The sequence below is a fragment of the Chaetomium globosum genome, genomic scaffold (genome assembly GCF_000143365.1).
Source record: "Chaetomium globosum CBS 148.51 scaffold_1 genomic scaffold, whole genome shotgun sequence".
Classification (NCBI taxonomy): Eukaryota; Fungi; Ascomycota; class Sordariomycetes; order Sordariales; family Chaetomiaceae; genus Chaetomium; species Chaetomium globosum.
The window spans coordinates 4,747,020-4,770,027 of record NT_165976.1 but is presented as its reverse complement, the minus strand read 5'-3'; the positions used below and the strand labels follow the sequence as shown (position 1 = coordinate 4,770,027).

General features: G+C 57.0%; 9 protein-coding genes across 9 annotated transcripts in view; 5 read left to right on the top strand and 4 right to left on the bottom strand.

Annotated features, from left to right (window-relative positions):
* Positions 1-51: 51 nt before the first annotated feature.
* On the top strand, positions 52-915 carry CHGG_01544 (uncharacterized protein; the record flags this gene model as incomplete). Its single annotated transcript, XM_001220764.1, has 4 exons — positions 52-204; positions 261-333; positions 390-724; positions 787-915. The coding sequence occupies 4 exons, from the start codon at positions 52-54 to the stop codon at positions 913-915; spliced, it is 690 nt and encodes a 229-aa protein (XP_001220765.1).
* A 2,405-nt stretch (positions 916-3,320) lies between these two features.
* Positions 3,321-3,895, top strand: CHGG_01543 (uncharacterized protein; the record flags this gene model as incomplete). The annotated part of the gene is made up of 3 exons (XM_001220763.1): positions 3,321-3,329; position 3,414; positions 3,675-3,895. 3 exons carry the CDS (start codon positions 3,321-3,323, stop codon positions 3,893-3,895), a joined length of 231 nt encoding a protein of 76 aa, XP_001220764.1.
* Positions 3,896-4,828: 933 nt separating this feature from the next.
* CHGG_01542 (uncharacterized protein) lies at positions 4,829-7,082 on the bottom strand (the record flags this gene model as incomplete). The annotated part of the gene is made up of 4 exons (XM_001220762.1): positions 4,829-4,925; positions 4,991-5,064; positions 5,180-6,542; positions 6,628-7,082. 4 exons carry the CDS (start codon positions 7,080-7,082, stop codon positions 4,829-4,831), a joined length of 1,989 nt encoding a protein of 662 aa, XP_001220763.1.
* Positions 7,083-7,825: 743 nt separating this feature from the next.
* CHGG_01541 (uncharacterized protein) lies at positions 7,826-9,514 on the top strand (the record flags this gene model as incomplete). Its single annotated transcript, XM_001220761.1, has 3 exons — positions 7,826-7,888; positions 8,029-8,657; positions 9,157-9,514. 3 exons carry the CDS (start codon positions 7,826-7,828, stop codon positions 9,512-9,514), a joined length of 1,050 nt encoding a protein of 349 aa, XP_001220762.1.
* Positions 9,515-9,921: 407 nt separating this feature from the next.
* On the top strand, positions 9,922-13,087 carry CHGG_01540 (uncharacterized protein; the record flags this gene model as incomplete). The annotated part of the gene is made up of 6 exons (XM_001220760.1): positions 9,922-10,356; positions 10,650-10,740; positions 10,830-11,004; positions 11,092-11,182; positions 11,254-11,372; positions 11,665-13,087. The coding sequence occupies 6 exons, from the start codon at positions 9,922-9,924 to the stop codon at positions 13,085-13,087; spliced, it is 2,334 nt and encodes a 777-aa protein (XP_001220761.1).
* A 215-nt stretch (positions 13,088-13,302) lies between these two features.
* On the bottom strand, positions 13,303-14,214 carry CHGG_01539 (uncharacterized protein; the record flags this gene model as incomplete). The annotated part of the gene is made up of 1 exon (XM_001220759.1): positions 13,303-14,214. The coding sequence occupies one exon, from the start codon at positions 14,212-14,214 to the stop codon at positions 13,303-13,305; it is 912 nt and encodes a 303-aa protein (XP_001220760.1).
* A 1,310-nt stretch (positions 14,215-15,524) lies between these two features.
* Positions 15,525-19,056, bottom strand: CHGG_01538 (uncharacterized protein; the record flags this gene model as incomplete). The annotated part of the gene is made up of 6 exons (XM_001220758.1): positions 15,525-17,577; positions 17,826-18,125; positions 18,184-18,343; positions 18,397-18,465; positions 18,539-18,923; positions 19,006-19,056. 6 exons carry the CDS (start codon positions 19,054-19,056, stop codon positions 15,525-15,527), a joined length of 3,018 nt encoding a protein of 1,005 aa, XP_001220759.1.
* Positions 19,057-19,651: 595 nt separating this feature from the next.
* On the top strand, positions 19,652-20,068 carry CHGG_01537 (uncharacterized protein; the record flags this gene model as incomplete). Its single annotated transcript, XM_001220757.1, has 2 exons — positions 19,652-19,808; positions 19,902-20,068. The coding sequence occupies 2 exons, from the start codon at positions 19,652-19,654 to the stop codon at positions 20,066-20,068; spliced, it is 324 nt and encodes a 107-aa protein (XP_001220758.1).
* Positions 20,069-22,542: 2,474 nt separating this feature from the next.
* CHGG_01536 (uncharacterized protein) overlaps positions 22,543-23,008 on the bottom strand; it is a gene marked incomplete at both ends in the record, with an annotated part of 5,164 nt that continues 4,698 nt past the window's right edge. Inside the window, 2 exons of the mRNA XM_001220756.1 lie at positions 22,543-22,795; positions 22,918-22,946. Of these exons, the coding sequence (XP_001220757.1) occupies positions 22,543-22,795; positions 22,918-22,946 (282 nt within the window). The remainder of the gene's footprint in view (positions 22,796-22,917; positions 22,947-23,008) is intronic.

The window sequence follows — 23,008 nt, the reverse complement described above, 5'->3', positions numbered from 1 at the left end:
GATGAATTTGGAATATCCATCCCGGCCTGGAATGTGTTCGCAGCTGGAACCATGAATACCCTTCACGCACCCACCGTCCCCTCGGGGCCAACTACGGCGCCCACCGCAAACGGAAATGCGACCCAGCTCACTATCGCCGAGCTTCAGCGGAAGAAGGACATGGTCGAGGGGGAGCTCAAAGCGCTTGGCGGCGTGCTTGATTCTGTCTGTACCACGCTCAAACTCGGAGCCAGGGAGCGGACGGCTAACAAGTATTACAGCATGGTGTTGACATGAACACCAACCTTCTTACTCCGGATGGGTTTCCTCGAGCCGATATCGATGTAGCGCAAAGTATGGGGTTAGCACCGTTGAGATTCTGGAGCGAGCGTACTGACCGCCCGTCACAGTTCGGACTACGAGGGCACGCATTATCCACCTTCGAAACGACTGGAAGGATCTGATGGGCACCATCGAGAAACGACTGCACGAGCACTTTGCGAGCCTTGAGGATGGCGATGATGAAACCCCAGCCCCTATTAGCGCCGACACCTCTGTACTAAGAGACTCCGTCCCGGAGACGCTCGGCCAGCCTTTTGCCAAGGTCAATTCGGTGGTAGACAACAGCCCAGCTGCCTCCGCCGGCCTGCAAGCCGGCGACCTCATCCGCAACTTTGGCTACGTGAGCCTCGAAAACCACGACGGCCTGAAGAAGGTGGCAGAATGTGTTCAAGGAAACGAAGGGGTAAGACGATAGCCTTTTGCCACCCGTGGAGGGACTGATGACGTGGGCTAACGGAATCGTAGCAAAATATCCTCGTCAAGGTATCAAGAAGCGGCGGGGGTTCTCAGCCACAGGAACTTCGGTTGACATTGACACCGAGGCGCAACTGGGGCGGCAGAGGAATGCTTGGTTGCCATATCCTACCGCTTTAAGCTGAGCAGACGCTGGGATGGTTGGTAAACCAGCGAGCGAACGGGCTACACAACCTGCCGGGTCCCGGCTGCTTGGGGCTAGGATCGTGGGCCTGCGGCGGTCCCCGCTCAGCCGAAGGCCAAACTAGCTCTAAATTAATGGCTAGATGATAGCAGTACTGGTTTCGCCGATGTGGGAGCAAAACGAGACCCATGGCAAACCGTGATGCTCAAAAAAGAAAAGGTACTTGTCCGCAAGTTGTGGTTAGCGAGCGAATTGAGAACCCCCCCCCCCGCAATGTTCAAACAGATCATCTCAATGCTCCCTCTTTCGAGACGGAGTATTATTTCCCAAAAAAACTCATTTTCGGCGGGTCAACGGGGGCGGTGCGCTGCCAACAAATCTCCCACGACAGACGGCTACCGGGTTACCGAATTTACACTCACTTGATTGGGCCCATGAGACCACCGAAGGAGCTCTGAACCAACTGACTTGGGATACGACTACAATTCATGTACACATGAGACCAATGGCACGGGGGGCCGCAACCATGGGACTCGAACAGCTTTTTCTCACAAGTTCGATGGCTACTAAGTAGCACCTGAACCTTGTACATAGGATATTGCAGTTATCATCAGATCTGACCTCTTTCTGCTTAACGGGAACAGGACATATTGGACATGGAGCAAGGCTGGCCAAAACCCCGTGGGCATCTGTGGATATCGCTTGCTAATAACTTGCTAACGGCTTGGCCCTGTGTCGGCAGCTGATGCCGTCTATTCTGTAAGACACCTTGAATAAAAGGTTCGCGAATTTCCGGAAGCCAGCTTCGCCCCAGTGGACGAAGGCGTTCCGTTGTGGCTACATTGGGCTTGGCAGCCTTTCCGATCTGGCAAAACTGACCAAGTCATCGGCCCCCGGGCCTGGGGTAAACGCAGTATGTATTGCCCAAGAAACAAGTCGGAGATGATGTTATTGCGGCCGCCTGAGGTTGTGCACTATTGGCCCGAACACCAAGGATGAGAAACATGGGTACCAAGTCCCTCGTCTTCGTCCATGAGATGCTGGCAAGCCTTCGCAGGCGGCAGGGAGGCATCGATGTGGTATTCCTGACAATCTTTAGACTGCTAAAAGAGAGGAATTTGAAGGCCACAGAAATGGTCGCGTGAGCGGTTGGGGAGAGAGCAATCCATATGTTGATGGCTCATGCCAATTCGGCCTGTCCTTGGCATTCTTTCTTTGGGAAACCATTTGGTGCCTGGCACCTTGGTCAACCAATGGCTTGGTGAGAGATAACATTTGACTTGTATTTGCAGAGGACGAAGGATGACTGTGATGAAAGAATGCCTAAGTAATGAAAGGAACCCCAGTTTTGGCCATCCGATTGAGAGCTTTACCTCTGACTCATCAATCAGGCAGCAAATCCTCGTTGATGGGCAATCGAGAAGACATCAAGGCGCTTCAGGCATCGGATGTAGCTTGTGGCAAGTGCGTCATTGGGCAGCTCTCCCGTTGTGAATGATGGATAATCCAAATCCGACTCAGAGTGTTCAAAACCCGTGCCACGGCAGCGTAACACCCATAAAAGACACAAAAGCCGTAACAAGAAGGCACGCAGCAGACCCCCAAAAAGCTCTCTTTGACGCACGGACCAGACAATCACGTGCACAAATCACCCCGCCGCCAACGAGTTTTTCGTCAAGGCTGCTGTGGCTCCAAGCCTGCTGCCCTTTGAAAACAACATCGCTCCCGTCTTCAGGCGCCACTCATTCTTGCAACCCGACCACAACCGCATTTCCCTACAATCTCCATAAGCCGATAAAGTTCGTGCCATCCCCGCTCTCCGGTTGCTTTTCCACAACGATTTCACTCGCGACTCCTACAAAAGCCGCTCCTTTCGATTGCAAGACTAACGCGGGCTTCCAGGCCTGGTTCTTTTAAGACATTAATCAACACATCGACCACTCAGCATGGCTCAACAACAACAGACCCCGACCTTCAAGCTGGTCCTGGTCGGCGATGGTGGTACCGGCAAGGTGAGCTTAACGTTTTTATCTGTTGACAGCGCCCTCGATTGCAACTCCTTTGACGCCGACTGCGGGGTCGCAAAAGGGCGTCGATGGGGTCCGACCTTTGCTAACGCGACCTTTCCCAGACCACCTTCGTCAAGCGCCACCTGACTGGCGAATTCGAGAAGAAGTACATGGCCACCCTGGGTGTTGAGGTCCACCCCCTCGGTTTCACCACCGTAAGTCGCTCCCGCCGAGCGTGCAATCCGTACCGCGAGAACCCAATGCTAAGAAACGCTGCAGAACTACGGCCAGATCCAGTTCGATGTGTGGGACCACTGCGGGGCCAAGAAGAAGTTTGGCCGGGTCTTCCCGTGACGGGCTACTACATCAAACGGTCCATGTGCGGCATCATCATGTTCGATGTCACCTCCCGCATCACCTACAAGAACGTCCCCAACTGGCACCGTATGTGGCAAAAAACAAAAAAACAAAAAAGAGAATGCTAGGGTAGGCGCTAACAGCATATATAGGTGATCTCGTCCGTGTCTGCGAGAACATTCCCATCGTTCTCTGCGGCAACAAGGTCGATGTCAAGGAACGCAAGGTGAAGGCCAAGACCATCACCTTCCACCGAAAGAAGAACCTTCAGTACTACGATATTTCGGCCAAATCAAACTACAACTTCGAGAAACCTTTCCTCTGGCTGGCCCGCAAGCTTGTTGGCAACCCCGGTCTGGTAAGTTTTATTTTCGCATCCTCACTCTCAGAGTCACTCAGAATGGAGACTGATGATGTATTCAGGAGTTCGTTGCCGCTCCTGCGCTGGCCCCCGCCACAGCGACAGTCGACGAGGCGCTTATCCAGCAGTACCAGGCGGAGATGCAAGAGGCGGCCAATGCGCCCCTTCCGGATGATGACGATGACATTTGAGCGCTTCCGTAGCAAAACAACTCGATCGAGTACATTCGGTGTGGTTCAGGATTGGTAATGCCCGTTATGAAAGGATAAGACACATCTTCTGAAGCACGCGCAAATGGCACTACGGGCATTTGGGACGGGCATCGGGGATCACGCTTGGTATTGGGGGAGGAGGGAGACCATCGGTTCGGGTTTCGATGGAGGGGTTGGAGCGGCGGCCGGCATGATTTTTCTTTGGTTTGGTTGACCCAGCGGCAACTCAACCAGATACGCAAGCTTAGATCTGAACAACATTGCTGCATAAATTGCGGCGCTAGGTAGATCAATATGAGCGTCAGTCTCACAAAAGAAGCTCCAGCTCGGCCTGTTGTCGCGAGTTGTAAACACAAGGTGTGCACGCATCGTTTCGTGGTTCAGCTGCGCAGCCGGTTTTGGGCTTAAAGGCGGTGAAGACCCGCTATGGGAACAAGGCATCATGACATCAATGGGGGCGATTTTGCGGCGTGGTGCTCGTTCCCTCCCGAACCTCCCTGATTTCTGCTTGGTCAGCAATGTGGATTGCGATAACTAACTAGTTAACTCACTATCTCAAGCTTGGCAGGTTGCCAAGAATATTGAGCGATTGCAGATGGTTGGCCGAGAAACCACCGACCTGCATTTTGAGCTCCTTCCTCTCGGTTTTTTTCCATCTTCGCCTGGGCATTTAGGAGATCAGGTACGTCGTAATGGTGTATTGTAAATACAGCCCTCTCATCTTGATCACATTGCCGTTGGAGGCAGTTTCACCTACTAACAGGTAAGGTAGGTACTTCGTCGAAAATCGAGCAACTAAAAGGCCCCCTTTTCTTTTTCCTCTTTTTTTGGGCCCTCGTTATCCCAGCCATCAAAACTTTGGGCTGTCAAAACCCGAAGTCCCATATATCTCTTTCCAAGTCAGGAATGGGGATTAATACGATAGAAGAAAAACCGTGACATGGTACAGACCAGCTCCTGGCTTCCAGCTCTAAGCTCGATTCTTTATTTTCGGAAGATACATGCGGGAAAACATGCCTAGCGCCATCACCGTAAAGTATAATTTGTAGTTGGGGTAGCCGATCATGCTGGGAAGGAAGGTACAAAAACGTCAGACATTGGTTGCTTGGTCATTGACGGGGGCAGAACTTACCAGGTTCTATTGAAGACACCCTCGACGCCCTCTTGGAGCCACTCGCCACTGGGTTGCTGGCGGTCGGCGATGAGCTATCATGGCGTTAACAGGGGACGGCAAAGACGGATAGAGGAGGGGCGGGGGGGGCGAGAGAGAAAGAGATGGAAAAAGAAGAACAGAAGAAAAAGAACGAAACGCAGTACGCACCTTCAGCCCCCGCTCAACCGGCTCTGGATCAGGATACCCAGCATGCATCAGCGCCATGACAGCCCACGCGGTATTGACGACCTGGCTGGTCTCGTGCTCGATGTAACGCTTCTCGACGCACGACAAGTAGTGCTCGCCCCAGCCGCCGTCGTCGCGCTGCTTGGCCAGCAAAAAGGCACACGCCCTGCGCACCTCCTCACTCGAACCATACTGCAGCCCGCGCGCCTCGAAAGCCTGCACAGCAAAAAAGGTCGCGTACGTGAAGCAGATGGCCCACGAGCCGTACCACGCGCCGTCAGGCCGCTGGCGCGCGGCCACAAACCCCACGGCGCGGCGCATGGCCTCCTCGATATCACGGGCCCGGTGGCCGGGCACATGGGCGCGGAAACGAGCCAGCGCGGTCAGCACGGCGGTGGTGCACTCGACGTACGAGTACTCGATCATGATGTCGTCAAAGACCTCGGCCGGGTTGAGGTACTCGAGCAGCGGCGAGCCGCGCGTGCGCTCGTAGCTGCCGAAGCCGCCGTCGGCGTTCTGCATGCGCAGCAGCGTGTCGACGCAGTCGGCCAGGCGCGCGTCGCTGACCAACGCCGCGAACCCGCACTCCTTCTGCAGCATCAGCACTGCCTTGAGCCCCTCCGCCGCGCAGTCCGACACCACGTAGCCGTTGCTGCGCGTGCTGAACGGCCACCCGCCTTTCCGCCCCTGCCGGAAGGGGTCGTCGGCCAGGTCGTCGCGCAGTTGCGTGATGTCGAGGAAGTGGTGCGCTTTGGCCAGCGAGGCGCGCACGGTGGGGTCGGAGGTGAGCCCGGCCTCGACGGCGGCCTGCACCGCGAAGGCCGTGTCCCACAGCTGCACGCCGTTGGTGCCACCGCTGGTCATGCCGTCGGGCCCCAGCCAGAGGTAGACGGCGAGGCGGTCGCGGTGGCGGCGCAGGCGTTCCGAGTCCGGTCCGTCCTCGTACAGCGCGCACACCATGTGGAAGGCCTTGTTGACGGGGGCCAGGCAGTTGTAGTCGGTGTTGCGCTCCTCGCGCCGCATCAGCTCGCCTACGCGGCGGTTGGCTAGTCGGAGGAGCCACTGGGGGCGGAGGTAGTTGCACCAGAAGGCGAGGATGGAGAAGAGGAAGATGAGCAGGCCGGACACGGAGCGGATGGTGTCGGAGGGGGCGGCCGTGTGGCGGTGCCGGCTGAAGTCAACGGCGGAGTAGGGGGTGGTGTAGATCTCCTCGCGGATCTCGGCGAGTAGGTCATCCAGGGGCGCCGTGCAGCGGTTGGACCAGAGGTATGAGGTGGGGAGATACACCACGCGGCATTGTACCCACCACCGCGAAGGGTGGAACGGGAGCCAGGAAGGAAGAAGCCTAGGCATGAAGTCAGTCAGCGCACCATGCGCGCGTACGTGCGTGCCCTCACCATCCGCCGCCCCTACATATACATTATACATACCAAAGATCCACCGGCACGCAATTCACCCCCTCCCACTCATACAAGCCCAAACACGCCAACCAAATCTTCCCCCACTGCGGCAGCCCGGTCGCGCCCCCCAACCGCACCAAACACTCCCTCGCCCTCACCACCAACCGCTCCCCCTTCCCCACCCTCAACAGCCTCAGCATGACATAATACAGCCCCGTCGCGAACACGGTCGACCGGCCCTCGAGGTGCAGCCCCCACCCGCCGTCGGCGTTGGCCCGCCGCGCCAGGTACCGCGTCATCTCGATGCGCCACGGCGAGGGCACCGGCGTCCCGGTTATGTACATGGCGAAGACCAGCCCGGGGAGCAGGAAGCTCGGGCCGCCGTAGTCGCATGCCCAGTGCCCTTCGGGGAGTTGTAGGTGGGTGAGGAAGTGGAAGCCGTGGAGGGCGGGGGTGGTGAAAGGGGTTGGGGGGGTTGGTGTCATTGTAGTGGGATGTGGGTGTGGGGGTTGATTCAGGTTTGGTTGGTGATGCGGTTGGTTTGAGGGGTGGTGTTGATGGCGATGTCAGCCCCAAGAGGTATCGCTCGGCGAAAGTCTGTGGTCGCGTGCTGCCGTCGGAGGCTTCGGCGGCATCGAGGTATCGCCATTCATGGTCTCCTTCGTGGCTGTGAAGGCGCCAGCGGGTGAGGTCGGTCGCGGGGAGACGAGATTGCTTCCCCATCCTCTTCTTTCTTGATTGTTGTTCTCGGGGGGTTGCAAGAAGGGACTTTCTCGAATATCAGAACCGTGCATATTTCATTGACCGTGCTCTTCATGTGATTGTGATTGGAGAGCAGTAATCCGGAAAGGATGATTCCCAGGCTTGGCAAACGCGAGAAGTGACCGGGTATAGTCCATAAAGGGGGTGTTGGCCGGTTGGTTGAAGGGTAGCATGTCTGTATATGTACATGATTTACGTGTACATATCGCACAGTATTGAAGCGGTTGTCCAGTTCCTATGCAATTACAAGCTTTCCTCATGCGGTGATAGACTTGGCACATCAGCCCCTTTTGCAGCTCTTCTTGTCAGCGCACGCGTCGTAAGTTGAATAACCACTTGAACTCGCTCGATTCGTGTGATTTTTTGAAGCCCACATTCAACCTCTCTCCTCCCGTCCTCGCCGCTCGTATAAATGTTGAAGAAAGACTGAAGCAGTAAAATATCAGAGCAATCAAACCTCTCCAACATGACCACAATTTCTAAACTCAGGGATTTTCTCAAGGCACGGCATGATATTATCCACTATCTCGTTCTCCTGTTTTGAATAATAAATCCTGATTGAAATTACAGTTCCTCGGGTCCGTTAAAGGTGACCTCGCCAATATCGCGGCACCCCCTTATTTCCTCGCTCCCTCCTCTGTGACCGAACTCGGAACTTGCTGGGTTGAGCGGCCGTCATTGTTCGCAGCACCCGCTCTGGAGCCCGATCCGGAACTGCGCGCCCTTCTCGTGCTCAAATGGATCCTCACCAGCCTCAAGCACCAGCTCTACGTCGACGGCGCCCCCGGCCGCAGCATCAAGAAGCCCCTGAACGCCTTCCTGGGCGAGATCTTCCGTGCGCAATGGACCGACGGCCGCGCCACCGCCAACCTCGTGTCGGAGCAAGTCTCCCACCACCCGCCCATCACGGCCGTCTACATGTGGGATGCGGAGCACGGCATCCACGGCGAGGGCTACTCCCGCGTCGAGATGACCTACTCGGGCGGCGTCAGCATCCGACAGACGGGGCACGCCATGCTCCACATCGACAAGTACAGCGAGGAGCACCTGATCTTCCTACCGCACTGCAGCGTGAAGGGCTTCATGTCCGGCAGCATGTTCCCGGAGCTGAACGGGACCTACCACATCGTCTCGTCGTCCGGGTTCGTGTCCGAGATTGTCTTCTCGGGCACCTCGCTGCTGGGCACGGGGCAGAGGAACGCCGTCAAGGCCACCATGTACCGGCGCGACGACCCGGCCAAGACACCGCTCTACACCATCTCTGTGACGAACCTACTTCAGGACCCTGTCCTGTTAGGGTTCAGCTTCGGTTGAAGGTAATCTCTTCGAGGGTGCTTAGGTTCGGTGCAGCCAAAGGGTGCACAACAAAGACTTGTCTCAACAGTAGGCTTTCGAGCTTGTAGCGAACTGTAGTTGTGATTGCTAACTGGAGAACTCCCAGAGCTCTCCAGAACGGGTGACTATATACTATCTAGGCTTCCTAGGTACCGGCGTACCTTTTGCTGGGAACGTGAGGAACGGTGATCGTTCCTCTCGTTCCAGACTGGATCCTGGGAACGGTAGCCGTTCCCTTCGTTCCTCTGCTGATTGGTCTGAGACCCATTCTTAATGATTGGCTGGGAACGCTTCCCGCGCGTGCCCTCATCGGGGCGTGGTACGCGACCATAACCGTGACAATCTCGGGCTGCTGGAGCGATAAGTTCACCATTTTGAAGGGTGGGACCGGGGACGTGGTCGAGGTGTGGGACCCGTCCCGGCCCGAGAATGCCGTGGTTGAGGCGACCGTCGAACCGGTAGAGGAGCAGGACCCCTGAGAGTCGAGGCGGCGTGGCAGGGTGTGATGGCGGCTCTGCGACGTGGTGATTTTGGCGATGCCGTGACGGAAAAATCAAAGGTGGAGAAGGCGCAGCGGCTGATGCGAGCGGCGGAAAAGGAGAGCGGCAACACGAAGTGGGAACCGCTCCTGTTTGCTCCGCTGTCTCGGCGGTACGAGGAGTTCGAGCGGCTTGGGCCTGCCGTGGGCTGGCAGACTTATGCCGATGAGACAAAGGGGGTGTGGAAGGTCAACCGTGAGAAGGCTGAGGGTCTGAAGCGCCCATTCCGCCCCGGGTTGACTCCCTTGGGCCGGGAGGATGTGAAGGAGACGAGCGGTTGATTGGGGTTTTGTTAAATAGAAGTAATAAGGGGGTGAGCGTCACGAAGAAAAGGTATCCTAGAGCCTATCTACTATCTTGAAACTTTGACTCAGCCAATTTACTTGGGTTGCCTTATATGGTTTGCAATGAGATTACATGTACCGTTCAACCGTCGTCGAAAGCCACCTTGATATTCAACCCCCCTCAACTGTATGCCTCCAATAAACATCACCAATTTACCGGCCCTCTCTGTCTCAGTCTGATTAGTATCGTAGTTTCCATCCCTACCCATAGCTTGACGTCCTTGATCAACCTTCCACGTCCACCGCATCCACCATACTCGCGTGATGGCCCTTCACTTCTCTACAACAACTCCACCGAATCAAAGTCCAGAATATCCGTCTTGGCCTTGTCCATCGTGTCCAACATGACCTCCCTCGCTTCTTCTATCTCGGGCGGCCAGCGCAAGCGCGTTAGTATCGGCCTCGAGCTCGCCGCCGCGCCGATGGCTCTCTTCCTCAATGAGCCGACCAGTGGTTTGGATGTCAGTGCTGCGCTGGCAATTATGGCGTTGTTAAAGAGGTTGTCCACTCTGGGAGTGACTGTCATGTGTATCATCCACCAGCCGAGGCCTGAGGTTTTGGATCTTCTTGATGGGTTGACGGTGCTACACAGGGGTCACCAAATTTACCACGGCGGTGTTGCCGGGCTGACGAACCACTTCTCCGAGATGGGCTTTGGGCTGTCGGAGAAGTCCACCCTGGCCGACGCCGTGCTGGATATTATCTCAGGCCACGGCAGCGCAACCGCACCAGGGGCCAAAGGAACCACACCAACCCTTGATGATCTCCTCGACATTGGCGTCCACAGCACTCAGGCTCACCGCAGACTTCGACCGCGAAAAGGCACAACTACAACAACACATACCCAACAACCTCCTCGCCCTAACCACCTCCCCCACCAACCGCGGCGCCTCCCAACTCCAGCAGAGCCGCCTCTGCTTCCACGCGCTCCCTCAAGCAGCAATGGGCGCGCAAGACAAGCTTTCTGATGGAGATCTTGGGGGGGGCCGTGGCCGGCCTGCTGATCGGGCTGTCGCTGTACCCAGCAGCTACAGGGGCACCCACTTCCAGGGCGCCTACCACGCGCCGCTAGCCCTTCCTGTCGAGCGCGCTCAACTACACGCTCGTGCCCCAGATTGGCCTGGCGGCGGCCGCGCCGGGGGTGAAGACTTTTGGGGAGGAGAGTGCGTTTTTCTTTTCTTTTTTTTTGGTTTTGCTGTCGACTCAGGGGTTCATGATGAGTGCCTGCCCACTAATATGTTTGACTTTCCAGAGCAGATCTACTGGCGCGAGGTGAACTCCGGGCACTCGCGGCTGGCGTACTACGTGGGCAAGGTGCTGGCGACGTTCCCGCGGCTGGCCAACTCGGCCATGCACTTCACCACCTTCTACTGCGTGCTGGCCACGCCGTGGATGCACTTCTGGAGCATGCTCCTGTCCAAACTACTGTAATTTTACTGCATCTACGGCCTGGCTTCCATCATGTCCATGCTTGTGCGCCGCGAGGATGGGCCCCTGATGGCTATGATTATCAGTCTGATTATTGGTGTCTGGGGGGGGTATGGCCCACCGCTGTACCTGGTCAAGGAGTGGCATCTTGAGTGGCTGTGGCGGTTGTGCCCCGGGGTGAGTTGGGTTTAGTTACATGGGGCATGAGCATGCAGGTTCGGTGCTAACAGTCGCTTCTTGTTCCTCAGGTATGGTTGACCGAGGTCTACTTTGATAAATACTTGGCTATCATGAGCCACTTGTACGATCTGGACCTTGCTGCCAGTTGGACATGTTATGTACAGGGTCGTTTCAGCATGGACATTGGGTGAGTTACATATACTTTAATACTTATGGCTGATCTCAACGGGCATTCGGGCTAATCTGAGGTCTGACGGCAGCATACTGTTGGTTATTGGCACAGTCTACCGAGTGATTGCTTTCGGGGGGTTGATATTCTTGAACCGTGCGGGCAAAAAGTGAAAATATTGACGGCCACTTAGTTACCGGGTACTTTCTTACAACAAGATGAACCCGTCCATCCGCAGGAATGAACTAGTCAAGGCAGGCTGGTTTATGTTGTGGAATAAGGTGTGGAACATGCACTACAATGTGAATAGTTATAGACTCATTGGGTATGGGATCACCGATGGCGACACAGCCGCGACAGCCGAGACAGCCGAGACAGCTGAGACAGCCAAGACAGTTCAGGATGGGGAGGAATGGCCGGATATCGATTGCAAGGCATCATCACTACACAGTGACGTTGACTCTGATCCGGAACTCTGCTTGGCGGTAGAAGCCCATGAGCCCATCATGTCGCTGTATGCTCACGCCATGTTCTCAGAATTCATGTGGGCTGTGGCAAAGGAGGTAGCAAAGAGGCCGGGCGAGCGCATCACGGAATTACGAACCGACGACACCGGCAACAGCAACACTCGAGGGAGTTTCACACTCTGGGACAGGCATCTGTCAACCATGGCTCAGGAGATTCGAAATACGGGACTCGGAAGTCTAGATCAGATCTACCTGAGCATCATCCCGCCATTCAGCGCCGAGAAGCTGCTCCCCGAGCCGAAGGAGGTCGTTACGCTCGTGAAACAACACGCCGAGCAGCTAGCGAGAATTAATCACTGGAAACAGACGAGTGACGCATGGTATTGGCTCCTCCAACCGGCGAATATGTTCCCAGAGGATGGCGAATTCTACAGGACAGCCCAGTACGAGGCGAAGGATGAACTTGGACGGTCACCGTTACACATAGCGGCCCTAGCAGGCGACGACGAGCTCGCAAAGCTGCTGATCCGCAGTCTTGCAGATGTGAACCTGGGGGATATGAGAGGCGGAACAGCACTACACGTTGCCGCTGCAAATGGGGAGGAGGGTATCGTACGGCTGCTCATCGCTAATGGCGCCAACATGGACGCGGCAGACATGGATGGGTTAACACCGGTCTATGCAGCTGCTGCTCAAAAGCAGGAGGCCATCGCCAGCCTTCTGCTGGAAAGCGGCGCCAACAAGAACGCCGCGGACCATCAGGGATCAACACTACTACATATCGCCGCCTCACGCGAGGATGAGGCCGTTATAACGCTGCTTCTAGACTACGGCGCCGATCAAGACGCAGTGAACGACAAACACCAAACACCGCTCCACACCGCCTCGGCAACCAACAACGCGGCCATCACCCGGCTGCTGATCGACAGCGGCGCCAACACGGAGGCCGCCGACGAGGACGGGCAGACGCCACTGCACATCGTCGCCACGGCCATGGACAGCATCGTCGCGGAGCTGCTTCTCGACAAGGGGGCCGACACGGAAGCGCGGGATCACGAAGGCCGGACGCTGCTGCACGTGGCCAGCCCGACGGCCGGAGCGCTGCTCCTCCAGAGGGGTGCCGACAAGCATGCACGGGACAAGGAGGGCCGCGAACCGGTGCTGACCGACCAGAGCCAGGAAGCCCGGGAATATCAGGCACAGTTGATGCTGCTGGAGCAGCGGAACAGGAAGCGGATGCAGATGGCCCGGCGGGAGTTGGGTTGATTATAAACAAACAGGTCTTTGGGTTGTTAGGTAGGTGTTAAGGAAAATGATTGATATAGAATAGCTACGAGTATCGAAGTGGCCCGTCGAACGAGGAGAAGAAGCGATATCCTGCTCTCTTCAACCGATGCCTCGTGGGGTAACGAGTCGAATCCATGACGGTTTCGGTCGTCCCGCCAGCCGGGAAAACGGCGTTAGGGTCATACAAAACCATTTCATCCACATAATACACTCATACTCGGGGGACAGGAAGCTGCGTGCTCCACGCGGAAGCGTACCGTGCATCTCACCCCCGCTTGCCGAGCAACGCTCTCCAGACGCCTAAGGGGATGCTGCTCGTCGATTTGTAGTCCATCTTCCATGTCGCTTGTTCTCAGTTTGAAGTGGAGTTCTTGCAGGGAGAGCACCTTGCCGTCGGGCTCGGACTCGAGGAGGTATGACTGCAAGGCTGGAATAACTAATTTGGGAGGGGCATCATATATATCCCCCGAGTAGGCGAAGTCGTCGCGTAGGTAGAGCTTTCTCAGGCTAGGTGGCAGTATGTGCCGAAGCCTGGTGCCGTGTGGGCGATAGCCGAAGAGTACATGCATGGGTATTTCCAGTTTAGTCAGGTTGTGCAGGTGTGTGAGAGAACCGATGGCCCCTCGACGGTTCGAGGCATTTTTCGCCCACGCACCGGTCTCCGGGTCCTCAAATCTCTCTGGGTAATCAGGCGGCTTGGAATCGACGTATATCTTTAGTACCCTTAGCGTTGCGGCAACGCCGCCCAAGTTCGTGGCAAAGGCGGACCACTCATCCTCATGTGCTGTGTCGTCGACATCGCTCCACAGGAGAGAGTCTGTGTCCTCGACCAAAAAATAGCTGAAACGCTCCAGTTTGGGTGTTTTAGCAAGCAGCTCCTTGGTAGTTGACGGGTCTGAAACATGATCCGTTAGTTCGAGCGTCCGAAGGGCTGGGAGGTTGGCGTTAGCGACCAACTCGCCACGGACGTGTGAGAAGACGGTCGAAAGGTGCTCGAGGCGAGGAAGGCAAACGAGATTTGGCCCACTGGAGCCAGACGTGGGGCATATGTCCCAGTTGACATTGTTCCGGATAACGACTTTTTTTAGCATCAAGAGATGTCCCATGACGGCGTCATCAAATGATCCTTTACCAGTGTCTCGAGTTCGGGAAGGAAGGCCAAGAGAATCGGCAGAAAACCATAGAGCTCTCCTTCATCGACATGACCCCGGATTGTCGAAGTCTTTGCCCATGTACCGTTTCGATCGAGGGTATCCAACGTTTCTAACCATAAAGATCTTACATCGGAGGGCGGGGGTTCGCTGCGGGTAATGAGCTCAGGGAGACTGAGGAATGTGGCAGCCTTGACATAACTAGCTCGAGCTGGTCGTTGGCGAATGGCTCAGAAAAAAGAGTGTATCGGATCCTCTAGCGGGACCGGCTGAATGGTATTATACCACTTGTATTTCGTGAACTCGAAGGTGATGCTGCGATAGAGTAGCGGTTCGACGGCGGCCCACGCCCCTTTGCAAGTCCGATCGGATGATATGAGTGACGATTGAGGAAACTCATCTAGAATCATAAGAAAGTTCTCGACTGGAACGGGGAGTAAGTTCGCCATCTTATAATCGGCCTTGATGTTGGGGACGTTGTGGATATTCGGTACCTGTCAAGCAGTGTGCCGTGTGGTGTGTGTGGTGTATGTGGCGTGCATTGATTCCTTCCTGAAACTGGAGGTGGGAACGTAGCGAGAAAGGTTTAAATACATAGGTAGGCATAGAATTATTGAATGAAGACTTCCCAGCTGTTTTGGTTTTGTGGCAGGTAGCATGTTCCCGATCAATCAGCCAGTGAAGACAAGCTCAGAACAGGTTCCGAGCGAATCGGCCAATCGAGTCTTTTCAAACCATCTCACTAAGCAGGAACGCCCGCCGCATAACGAACATTGTTCACAAGGTCTAGAAGATGTGCTGCACCTGTCGTGTGGTTCTGCTCTCCCTCGCAACATCACCCTACTTACCTAGGTATGCCAGGGAGGTAGAAGAAGCACTCGGGCAGGCAGGCTAGGTAGTTAGTGAGCTGGTCTTGGGTCAGACAAAAACAAAGATTCCCCGAGAGCAGTGTTGGGTTTTGAGCGATTGCAAATGAGATTGATCCAAATCCATTCAACTTCGATGGCACCGACGACGGGACTGCAGGGAAATGTGGGAAAAGGGGGTGATATGTGTTTGGCCCAAGCACAGGCCAGCGATTAAGGTGTATATATATTCAAAAAAACAAATTACCAAATAGACGCGCTGCAGTTCGACATCATCTCAATCAGATAAGTAGAGAAACAAAAGACACCACCCATCATGACGACGCGAGACGCAGAGCTCAACTTTCTTTCAAGACAAGAGACATACATCATCATGCCCTCTTCCCCCTCCCCCGTCTCTTAAACACCCGGGGTAGTAAAGTCAGGGCCCTGCGGCCAGTTACCGATCTGGGCCGGGTCGCCGCCGATGCGCACATAGACACCGACCGCGGGCACGCCGCCGTCCAGCACAAAGAACTGGTACCAGCCGGGGGGCGCGATGTTGGCCGTGGTTGGGGCGTCGACGGTGCACGAGGTGCCGGTGCACGAGACGCGGGGCATGAGGGTGCGCGCGCCCATCGAGTTGCCGTGCGTGCTGGACACGGAGCCCAGGAGGGTGGCGGTGATGGCGCCGTTGCGCGCCGCCGCCCCCAGCGTGAAGGGGATGCCCGTCTGGCCCCACGCCCAGTCTTTGTTGGCGATGGTGAAGGTCGGCCGCGGCTTGCCGCTGAGGAGGTACGGCGGCATGAACACCTCGACCCGGTACTCCTCCGGGTTGACGCCGTCCTCCGGGTTGGAGCCCGAGATGAGGACGCGACCGTCGAGGAGCGTGATGGCCTCCGAGTGGTACATGCGCGCGATCGTCGTGTTGGCCGCGACCGTGATGCGCGAGCCGAGCGGCTTCTCCGGGTTGTAGATGAGCGCGTTGAGGTTGGGGCCGACGCCGAGGCCGAAGCCGGCTACGCCGTGGAGCGCGCCGTTGGCGATCAGGTAAGTGCCGTCGGGCAGCGGGGCCATGCAGGACATGACACGGAACGACGGCAGGCGCTCGATCTCCCACTTTGGGTTCGCCGCCTCGGGATAGATGGACACGCAGTTGTCGAGCGCGTTACCGGGGCCCTCGGTCGAGCCGCCACAGACTAAGAAACCGAGAGGGTCGGTGTAGGGGTACTTCTGGGGCAGGAGCACCGCGGCGCCCTCGAGGGGATATGTGCGGCCACCCTTGGGATCATTGGGGGCGCCGGGCGCGTTGGGCAGCTCCTTGATAGTCGCGAAAGTAACGGGGTCGAGGATTCTCGCCTCGTTCCAGTACTGAACGAAGATGCCGCCGCCAGGCAGGACGCAGAGGAAGGGGTACAGGTTGTTGGGGTGGGTGCGGTCCAGCCAGTCCATGTAGAGCGGCGCCTGTCCGGTGTAGGGCAAAATCTCGATGGAAGGAGTAGCAGCGTCATTGGAGCCGATAGAGCCGCCGATGACCATGACGGAGCCGTTGGCCATGATCATGGCACTGGGATACCAGCGGCCGGCCTGGAGCTTGAGCACGTTGACATTCTCCTGCCAATCGTGGGTGCCGGGGACGCCGGGCGAGCCATCAGGCCAGTACAGGCGAGTGCCGTAGGTGGCATCACCGGCCCAGCCACCGATGTTGAGCTGGCGACCGCCCTTGTCGGGCAGGGTCACACCGGCGGCGCAGAAGACATCGGTCTTGATGTGGAGCGTGCGGAAAGTCAGCGTGGAGGGGTCGAACTCATAGGCGCCCGTCTCGTTTCCGGGGCCTGTCGCGCCCTTGGAAATGAACGAGACCTTGCCGGTGATGGTCTCCTGAGTGATGAGCGGGATGTTGACGCCGTCGACCAAGAACCGATACTCGCCGGCACGGTAATCCGTAGGGAAGTCCCACGTGTAAAACGGAGTGCCAGTCCAGAAGTAGGTCGTGAGGCGGGCAAGGCCACCGCAGATGGCCGACGCGTTGCCGACGCAGGGGATGGCACACTCGGACTCCGGGCGGAAGGTGGAGCCACGGGCAGCCATGTTGGCCGGGTCACCGCAGTAGCATTCCTCACCGTACTCGAGGCCGGCGGCGTGGTAACCGAACTCGGCACAGCGGTCCAGGCACATCTTGGGCGTCATGACACCAGGGAAAAATATCTGCCAGTAGAAAGTCCGCTTGTCGTTGATGTTATCCACGGCGCAGCCCTGGTAGACCCAGTCGCCGACGGTCTGCTGCGGAGCCGGGGGAGCGTAGATTTCGGGGGTGCCGTTGGAGACAATGCTTAGACGGTCACCAGCACCGCACTTCTGGCTCGGCGCGCCTGGGCAAGCCGTGCTGCAGTCCGATTCGGCGGTCTTGACGCCGCCGTTGTAGATGGCGTTGCCGCAGAAGCACTGCACCCCATACTCAGCGCCGGAAATGCTGTAGCCAGCCGCAGCGCAGGCGCTGACCCAAGCCGACTGGCTGTTGGTTCTGGCTGTCGGAAACCTGATACGGAGAGATACGTCCTGCTTTCCATCAATCCAGCATCTGGTAAGACCATCCCTCGGGGATACCGGTGACGACGGGAGGCGGAGAGCTCGACGTCGACCCGGCGGGCTCTGTGAGCTCAGAGGTGGCGCAGTGCCGTCCTAGCGTAGACAGACAGGCGATTGCCAGCACCACAGTACTGGTCGGCGTCGCCCGGGCAAGTCATGCTGCAGTCGCTCGCAGAGGCGGCCACAGAACCGGCATTGAAGCTGTTGCCGCAGTAGCATTCGCGCCCGTACTCGACGCCGAAGTAGGTGTAAGCGGAGCAGAACGCCTGGCAGGCCTCGAGCGTCATGTCGTCAGAAGCGAAAGTGGCAGCACTCAGGGCGCGCGTGCCTGTCGCCTCAGTCCGGCATCCGTACCAGTCGTAGTTGGCAATCGTCTCGGGCTGAGACGGCCCGGCCGCCGGGCCGGGGTTGCCTCCGCCGCCAGTAGGGGCCCTACACTTTGTTAGTAGATGCCCCGGTACAGGAGTTATTCATGCGCGGGGGGGCTCACGGAGGGGCTGTCGAGGTCGCGGTCGGGTTGTACTGATCCTGGTAGTTGTACACATTGAGACGGTCTGGGCCACCGCAGAACTCGCTGCTGTCGCCATTGCAGACCATACTGCAGCCGCTGGTGGCCGGAATAGCGCCGTTCGCGATACTGTTGCCGCAATCTGTCGAGATCAGCCCAAGCTCGCCCCAAACCATGGACCACAACACGACTTACAGCATTCTCCGCCATACTCAACACCGGCGAGAATGTAGTTGGCCGCGCGGCAGGCAGCCGTGCACTTGGCTAACGGTCAAGTCAGCACTTGCGAGGCCGGCGCCGTAGGTAAGCGCGCGGCCAGTCTTTCCCTCGGTATAACAGCCCATGTGGTTGTAGTCGTTGACGCCCGGGTTTGCTGCTGGTCCGGATACTTCGGTGGTGTGGAAGAGCGAGAGGTGGCCCCCAGCTCCGCAAGGCTGAGCAGCATCTCCTGAGCAAGCCATGTTGCAGGTCGAATCAGCAACCTTGGCCGCGCCGGCCGCAAGGCTGCTGCCGCAGAAGCATTCTACCGAGTACTCTGTCCCGGCATACGGGAAACCCTTGGAAGAGCAAAACGCGAGACAGGACTCGGTCGTCATGTCCTCGCCATCGGCATAGGAGGCGCTATTGATAGTCCGGCCGGGCACATCGGTATAACATCCTTCGTAACTCCAGGCTCCCGGAAGTTCCTCGGGAATGGCGAGTTGGGCAAGCGAGAGTGGGAGCTATCGGGCAGGTCAGCAACATAATTCGTCTTCGGCCTATAGACATCGAATGGGGCTAATTCTATGTCCGGAGAACCCTTACGGATGACAGGAGGAGGGACGAAAAGACCGTCCTTGACGGTGAGGCCTTCATGATGAAGACTGTTGCGTCCGAAGACCGGGCGCCGACACCAACAAACAGGACAGGACAAACGAGCGTCAGGGTCAAGGCAAAGCAGAGTCAAAGAGGAAGCGAGGAGCGAATGTGGGGGGTGACATTTCAAAATATACACACTCTCTCTCAGCCACGAGGCGGGTCCGCCGTGCCGAGCCCGCGATGGGTGACACGCCCGAGAACGACGGGCGCTCTTCCTGTTCTCTGGGAACGGGACGGACAGGGGGAAGCCCCACCGAACTAGCGGTCCAAGGGCCGCGCGAGTGGCCAAGCAAGCCCAGAGCGGAATGGGTTTGGGTCGTCTGGCCAAGGGAAGAAGCGAGAGGAGTGGGACGAGTCTGGATAGGGCGGCGGTGTCCACGATTGCAGGGGGTTGTGCGAGGGAGCAACGGCAGGGATCCTCAGGGCATCGAACCGTGCAGCTCATCCGCATCACCCGTAATTTACATCCAGTGCCCGCCACGACAGCCGCCCTCTGAATATCAAAGCGAGTGGGTTACTTCGTGCCTCCGTCGATTTCGCAGTCTCGCCCCTGGGTTTTTCTCTGGCGCGCGGCCTTGGGGCGCTTGAAGAAATGACGAGGGTGGCTCCGGCTGGAATAATCTGGCGCCGGCCGTGCGAGATGCAGACATCGGTGGCTTCGTGGATCTGGCAGCAACAACCATCCATCTTCTTGGCTTTAGTGACTTCACAACGGTTCCATCTCGATGCCCGGACAGTCGCCGTCCACAGTATGTCGATCTGTGCTTTGGTTCACAAGCTGTCCGTCATGGCCCTGGTTGACCGACAGATAGCCAGCTAAGGCTGAACGGCCTGATGTGGAGATGAAGGCGCCAAGATGCAAGTCCAGATCGGGCTCGCTCTCGTGCCCCATCCAGGATCCAGGAACCGCAAATCCCTTGCTGTGGGGACTGCCGAGTCTGTCTTGGCCCCTGCTTGTCGGCGATGGTTCGGACGAGTTGGCCAATGCGGCATCCGTTGGAAAAGGTGACTGCATGGACGGCTTGTGACACCAGGCTTGTGGCTGCACATCCATGATTAATACGAGAAGTGAGCAGCGACGTCAATTGACCATCGATGCACTGAATGGTGGTTGTCTCGTCCCCCATCCAAGATTGACTGATTATTGAATGTGTGATCCCCGCTTCGGGGCCAACTATTGGGCCGAACGGACAACTCAGAATTGATGGTCCGGATCCATCAGCGAAATAAGGGAAGTCGAAGAGAGCCGTCTGCTGGTGGGCACTTTTGGAGCAACGAGAATTCATCCCCCAACTGTGGTGGTTGTTCATTGGTTGGGGGATGGTTCGAGAATTTCACAAAGCATGAGCTGAATGCACGAAAAAGGACAGCGCGGGGCTTGGCCGGTCTGTTCCCGCAACGCCGCGCTTGCCCGAGATGGGTTCCAACAAGATTGACAGAGGCAAGAATAATCAAGAGAACCAACCAACCTCTGTAGTGTGAGAAGGCACGGAATATCAGCTTTTGGTGTTGCTCTTTTCCTAACACAAAAAGAAAAATGGAACAACAAACCCGATCTTCCATTCCATACCTGGCACCCTTACCGGCCTTCCCGGCTCCCCCGATGTTTGCGGCTTGCCAAAACATTTTAACTAGGTAATTATCCAGGAAGACATGTCCAATGTCCAAGAAGGCATGGGCGACACGTGTTGAAAGAGCCCTATTTTTGGGCGCTCTCCACCGGGTGAGCACGCTGGCATGTCCATCTTTCTGTGCATCGAATCGAACGAGCCACCGAGCCTTTTCCCCCACACCGGACGCATTCCCCGTTCGCCACTGTGTGGATGCGCCGGCTGCCGGACGGTGTTCGGTCGAATTCAAGGGTTTTCAGGTCGGCATCCGATGCCTTTCTCGTCGATTCCGTGACTGGAACCGCCAGGTCCTCCACCATGTTAGCCCCACGGGTGATCTTCAGAGTTGGTCAAGGATTGACAGATCGCCAGATCATCGTGGTCCAGCTCTGATCTCGGATCGACTCCCGTGAGCTGTTCTGGGCGTCACAAAACTCTAAATTCCCCTCATTGCACCACAGTACTGTGTAGTAGGACCGGTCTTTATCATGGCCAAATCCTTCAGTTCTTAGGCTTCCCACGGCGGCGTGAGGGGCAATTGACCACCCGTCCCACTCGACATGAAGACCCCCCTGCTTGCAGAATCTCGACTCGTATCTGCCTGCACCCCACTGGCCGCTTGCTGTCGATCTGACGTTCAACAACACAGCAGCAGAAATCTGACGAGCAAAATCCCGGGGCTCTCCTGCTCACCTGGCGCCAATCGCGCACACGGCACTATTGAATCATGAATGCGCCTTGCCTCATCTGGATTCCTTGAACCCGCAACTCAAAATCGGGCGTCAACAAGCCAACCCTCAATCAAGACCCGAACTTGCAATGAACCCGTCGGATCTGGCGTGCCGCGCACCTTGGCCAACGCGAAGTGGTGGAGACCTCATGCATAATGCCCAAAACCCTGCTGCAATGCGACATCTCGCCGTTTGGGTCGCGTCAGTCCGGCTGTAAAATCGTCCGACCGTTGGTCTTGCTCGAGTTCGGGAATAAGACCAAAGCAGGCCAGCACCCGGCCTCAGCCGCATTACCAAGAACCGATGGACCGACCGTTAGCCCATCCAGACCGACGGTCTTTCACCACGCACCACGAACGCCACCACATCCCGCGCTCCATGCTTCGAACCAATCCTTCCACTGTCACTTCATACCAAGGGGCGAGTGCAAATTGCTTGATTGCTCGCGCTGGCGGTAGCTTCTGAGGATGCGACTCGGTCAGCAGATTATCTCGGAATATCAACCGAGGCAGCAAAGCGTAGGACGAGGTGTCCAATATATTGCCTACTCGACGCTTCGGGCCACACAGCACATCTCTTCTGCAATGTCACAGTGAGATTTGTGTTGTCGAGATGAACTGAAGCCGAGGGCGAATCGCATAGAACACCTCGCTCGCTCACCGCGGTTACATGCGAGACGTGTCGCTTCACTCTGGAGTCAGCTGCTCAGGGGTAAGAGTTGAATGCTCAGAGACAAGTAAATATTGCCAAGTCAATAACCGCTACCTTGAGGTTGCCTTCCCCCGCCGGTAAGCGTCATTATGAACACCAACGGTGAGTAACAAGTTCAAAATCTCATTTCTGAACATGGAGTTGCATGGTGTTCCCAATCTTTCGTGTTGTGTCGGGTATTGGCCCTGACTTCTGTAACCCTAAACACCGTAATTCCCCTTTTGTTGTCAGGTCGAGCACTGGAAAGTCAAGTAGGGGAAACACAGATGTTCATCGCTGGTTCCTCAATGCCGAAGCATCAACCAACGACAAACCCTCCCCCTTTTTTCCCCGCGGCGCTTACTTCCTGGCTAGCGCCCAGAGCAAACCACCACCCCCCGCTTCCCATCCCCCACCTCACCTCACCTCACCTCCTCACCTCACCACCACCATCACCCCGCCCCCAAAACCCTCCCCACCACGCTCTCAAACGCCCCCCTCTCCATACTCGCCCCATAATGCAAACACTTGACCACGCCCACAAACTCGCGCTTCAGCCGCTCCAGCACCCCGGTCGCCATGACCCGCTCCGCGCCGAACCGCCCCACCAGCTCGAACCACGCCTGCACGGGCGCCACCTCGACGCCGTCGTTGGGGTTGAGCGACGAGGCGAGGCCGTGCAGGGAGCGTAGCGTGAGCGAGGTGCTGCGCCAGGATAGGTTGTGGGTGTCGTTGGGGTTGGGGGTGGTGGTTGTGGTGTCGGTGGTGTGTTAGTATAGGTTCACACGAAAGCGAAACCACAAATGGCCGCGAACACTAATCTATACCAGCACCAATAGGCCTCGAAATTAGTAGCCTGAGACGAGAAAGAGTACTCTTGGAATCAAAAAGGAGACTATCGCCTTCATATGACTTTGA